The sequence below is a fragment of the Triticum aestivum genome, chromosome 5A (genome assembly GCF_018294505.1).
Source record: "Triticum aestivum cultivar Chinese Spring chromosome 5A, IWGSC CS RefSeq v2.1, whole genome shotgun sequence".
Classification (NCBI taxonomy): domain Eukaryota; kingdom Viridiplantae; phylum Streptophyta; class Magnoliopsida; order Poales; family Poaceae; genus Triticum; species Triticum aestivum.
In genome coordinates, this window is record NC_057806.1 from 655737605 (window position 1) to 655741727 (window position 4123).

The 4123-nt window shown below is 53.6% G+C and overlaps 1 protein-coding gene across 1 annotated transcript; it reads left to right on the forward strand.

Annotated features, from left to right (window-relative positions):
* Positions 1–1056: 1056 nt before the first annotated feature.
* LOC123108238 (probable mixed-linked glucan synthase 7) lies at positions 1057–3891 on the forward strand. The gene is made up of 2 exons (XM_044530065.1): positions 1057–1202; positions 1614–3891. The coding sequence occupies exons 1-2, from the start codon at positions 1057–1059 to the stop codon at positions 3889–3891; spliced, it is 2424 nt and encodes an 807-aa protein (XP_044386000.1).
* Positions 3892–4123: the final 232 nt, after the last annotated feature.

The following is a 4123-nucleotide window of genomic DNA, read 5'->3' on the forward strand; positions in this document are numbered from 1 at the left end:
ATATTTATATTTATGAAAAGGTTGTTTTTCCTGGAGAGAAACGATCAATCTCATCGGTTCTGCAATTTCAGTGTTGCCAGCTCTGTGCCAGTTCAACAACATCCATCGACATTCAGAAAGCACATACCCCTTAAAAACACCTTCTTAAGCTATATGCTTCTCCTTCTCCTCGTCGTAGTGTGTCTTGGTAGAGCTTTGTGCTAATAACATGTTGAGACTATGATGGAAAACACACACGAGTAGTATATAAGAAAATTAAAAGGGAGAAACAAAGTAGACACAATATGTAGGGCTATATAGATGGCATGCACGTACCCGCTTAGGAGTCCACCACCCTTGGCTTGGCAAAAGGTTGACCACCAAGTGGGATCAGTTTCCAGCAGACCCATCGCTAATACTTTTCAAAGGAAGAACCACCACTTAAAATTGTGTCATAAGTCACATTGGGACCATCACTAAGATCATTAGTGATGTGTTATGTTATCACCTGCTTAAGAGTGCAAATTTCATCTAAAAAGTTATGAAAATTCATGAGTGGCAAGTGAATGTTAGGCCTCGACCCGAAAGCCATACAAGTGATGGGTCGCCGTAGGACTCATCACTAATTGATCATAACAAGTGCGTGTCACAAAGACACGCCACTTATTGTGCATCACCTATGTGTGTTTTAATGTAACGACCCTTTGTTTAGTATTGGACTAGCAAATGGAGCGTGGAAACAAATCAGCAATGTGGACCAAATTTAGTGCTCGGGTGTGCTCATGCCACTTACGAGCCGCGAAGTGCATGGAATCTATCACCAATCTTTGGTGCCGTGAACAAACTAAGCGTGTGTAAAGTTCTTGCACATTTTGGTGAGATAAGAGTCAAAATTAGCCACGGGTTAACAAAATACTAAATGAATAAGCTAGGATAAGTACGGAAGTCTAGTATAAAGATAAAGCAGAAAAGAAGTAGCGACGATGGGTCAATGAAATGTCCTCCATATATAGGGTTGATTCCACACCCGAGCTAGCCTTCCTGTCAAGAACAATATAGCGTTTGGCCAGTGGGAGCATGTCAATGACATATATCACCAAGAAGCACGACTATGTTGCAAGCTTGGATGGGAAGGAGTCGCCCGAGCATGAGAAGTCGGCCAGCGTTGAGAGGCTACTTGTCCGAACCACAAAACTTACCACAGTTACCATCAAGCTGTACAGGTAATCATCAGCTATGTACATACTTAGTTATTCGAACACTATCATGACTCATGAGTAGTTCAACTAGTTCATATGAAATGCGCAGAGTTAAAATTTGTTATGTGCAGCTAGCAGAGTTCCAAGGGAAGTAAAAAAAGAAAGTAAAACAATTGGATGTGATAGTTGTTTGACCAATTATTTTCTTGTTTACTTTACAATTGGATGCTGAATCTGATAAGAATTTACTGCGACAAATGATGAGTTCTTATAACCTTTTTCTTTATCGTGTCATGAAATCTAGTGCTCAAAAGTGACATTTAAAAATTTCGAATTCACCCTTTCAATTGAGTGAGTGGGAGTGCGTATAGAAATATTACTCTATAAATTATGTGGAAAATGACAAAGTGGCGAAAATCATGGTGTTTGTTGCAGGCTCGTGGTCTTTGTTCGGATGATCATCTTCGTGCTGTTCTTCAAATGGCGAAGCAGCACTGCTCTTGCGATGATCAGCGACGGCACAACTACAGTTCGTGCAATGTGGACCATGTCCATCGCCGGGGAGCTCTGGTTCGCCCTGATGTGGGTGCTGGACCAGCTGCCCAAGATGCAGCCTGTCCGGCGCACCGTCTACGCCACGGCGCTCGAGGAGTCGCTGCTTCCGGCCATGGATGTGTTCGTCACCACCGCCGACCCGGAGAAGGAGCCGCCGCTGGTGACCGTGAACACTATCCTCTCCATCCTCGCCGCGGACTACCCCCCAGACAAGCTCACGTGCTACGTCTCAGACGACGGCGGCGCTCTGCTCACCCGCGAGGCGGTGGCGCAGGCTGCCTGGTTCGCTAGACTGTGGGTGCCGTTCTGCCGGAAGCACGGGGTCGAGCCGAGGAACCCAGAGGCCTACTTCTGCCCCGGCGTCAAGGCGAGGGTGGTGTCAAGGGCTGACTATAGGGCAAAGTCGTGGCCCGAGCTGGCACGGGACCGGAGGCGCGTGCGCCGGGAGTACGAAGAACTGCGGCTGCGGATCGACGCGCTTCACGCCGGAGACGTGCGGCGCCAGCAGTGGTCGCGCGGCACGGCGGAAGATCATGCCGGAGTTGTTGAAGTGCTAGTCGGCCCTCCGGGCAGTACGCCGGAGCTCGGCGTCAGTGATCTTCTGGACCTCGGCTCCGTCGACGTGCGGGTTCCAGCGGTGGTGTACATGTGCCGGGAGAAGCGCCACGGCCGCGTGCACCACCGGAAGGCAGGTGCCATGAACGCGCTGCTCCGCACCTCGGCCGTGCTCTCCAACGCGCCCTTCATCCTCAACCTCGACTGCGACCACTACGTCAACAACTCGCAGGCCCTCCGCGCCGGCGTCTGCCTCATGCTCGACCGCGGCGGCAGCAACGTGGCGTTCGTCCAGTTCCCGCAGCGCTTCGACGGCGTCGACCCCGCCGACCGATACGCCAACCACAACCGCGTCTTCTTCGACTGCACGGAGCTCGGCCTGGACGGCCTCCAGGGACCCATTTACGTGGGCACCGGCTGCATGTTTCGCCGTGCGGCGCTATACAACGCCGACCCGCCGCTCTGGAGGCCACATGGTGACCGCGACGCTGGCAAGGACGTCGCTGCAGAGGCTGACAAGTTTGGCATCTCGACACCGTTCCTTGGCTCGGTGCGTGCGGCCTTGAACTTGAACCAGTCGGAGCAATGGAACACCACTTCACCGCCGCGCTCGTTCGACGGGGCTGCCGTCGGCGAGGCAACCGCGCTTGTCTCGTGCGGCTACGAGGACAGGACAGCGTGGGGCCGGGACATCGGCTGGATATACGGCACCGTGACAGAGGACGTTGCCACGGGCTTCTGCATGCACCGGCGAGGGTGGAGCTCCGCCTACTGCGCCACCGCGCCAGACGCATTCCGCGGCACCGCGCCCATCAACCTCACAGACCGGCTGCACCAGGTCCTCCGCTGGGCGGCGGGCTCCCTCGAGATATTCTTCTCCCGCAACAACGCCCTCCTCGCCGGGCCCCGGCTCCACCCGCTGCAGCGCCTGGCGTACCTCAACACGACGGTGTACCCGTTCACCTCCATCTTTCTCCTACTCTACTGCCTCCTGCCGGCGATCCCGCTCGTGACCCGGAACGCGAGCACGAGCGCCTTCTCAGTCAACACGCCGCCGTCGGCCACGTACATCGCCTTTGTGGCGGCGCTGATGCTGACGCTGGCCATGGTGGCCGTGCTGGAGGTGAGGTGGTCGGGCATAACCCTGGGCGACTGGTGGCGGAACGAGCAGTTCTGGATGGTGTCCGCCACGAGCGCGTACGCGGCCGCGGTGGTGCAGGTGGCGCTCAAGGTTGCGGCGGGGAAGGAGATAGCGTTCAAGCTGACGTCCAAGCACCGGGCGTCGAACTCCGGCGGCGGTGTAGTAAAAGACAGGTTCGCAGAGCTGTACGCCGTGAGATGGACGGTGCTGATGGTTCCGACGGCCGTGGTGCTGGCCGTGAACGTGACGTCCATGGCGGCAGCAGTACAGGAGGGACGGTGGAGGAAAGGCCCCGCGGCGGTGCTCGCGATGGCGTTCAACGCGTGGGTGGTGGTGCATCTCTACCCCTTCGCCCTTGGTCTCATGGGCCGTTGGAGCAAGACGTTGAGCCCGCTGCTCTTGCTTGTCGTAGTGTTCACAGTTCTATCACTATGTTTTGTCCTCCATTTGCATATGCTTTGATATACCTGTTATTTGGCCCACTAGTAAAATTTCAAATGCAACTTCTTTACTAACTTAACTTTCTAGTAACTACTTCATCCGCCCATAATTTGACTCAGATTTGTCTGGGTACGGATGTATGTAAACACATTTTAGTGTTGGGTTTGGATAAATCATATCTAGAAAATCTAAGACAACTAATTGGACAGAAATAATATTTGAAGTTAATTGCATGTTGGCACCACAATTGGGA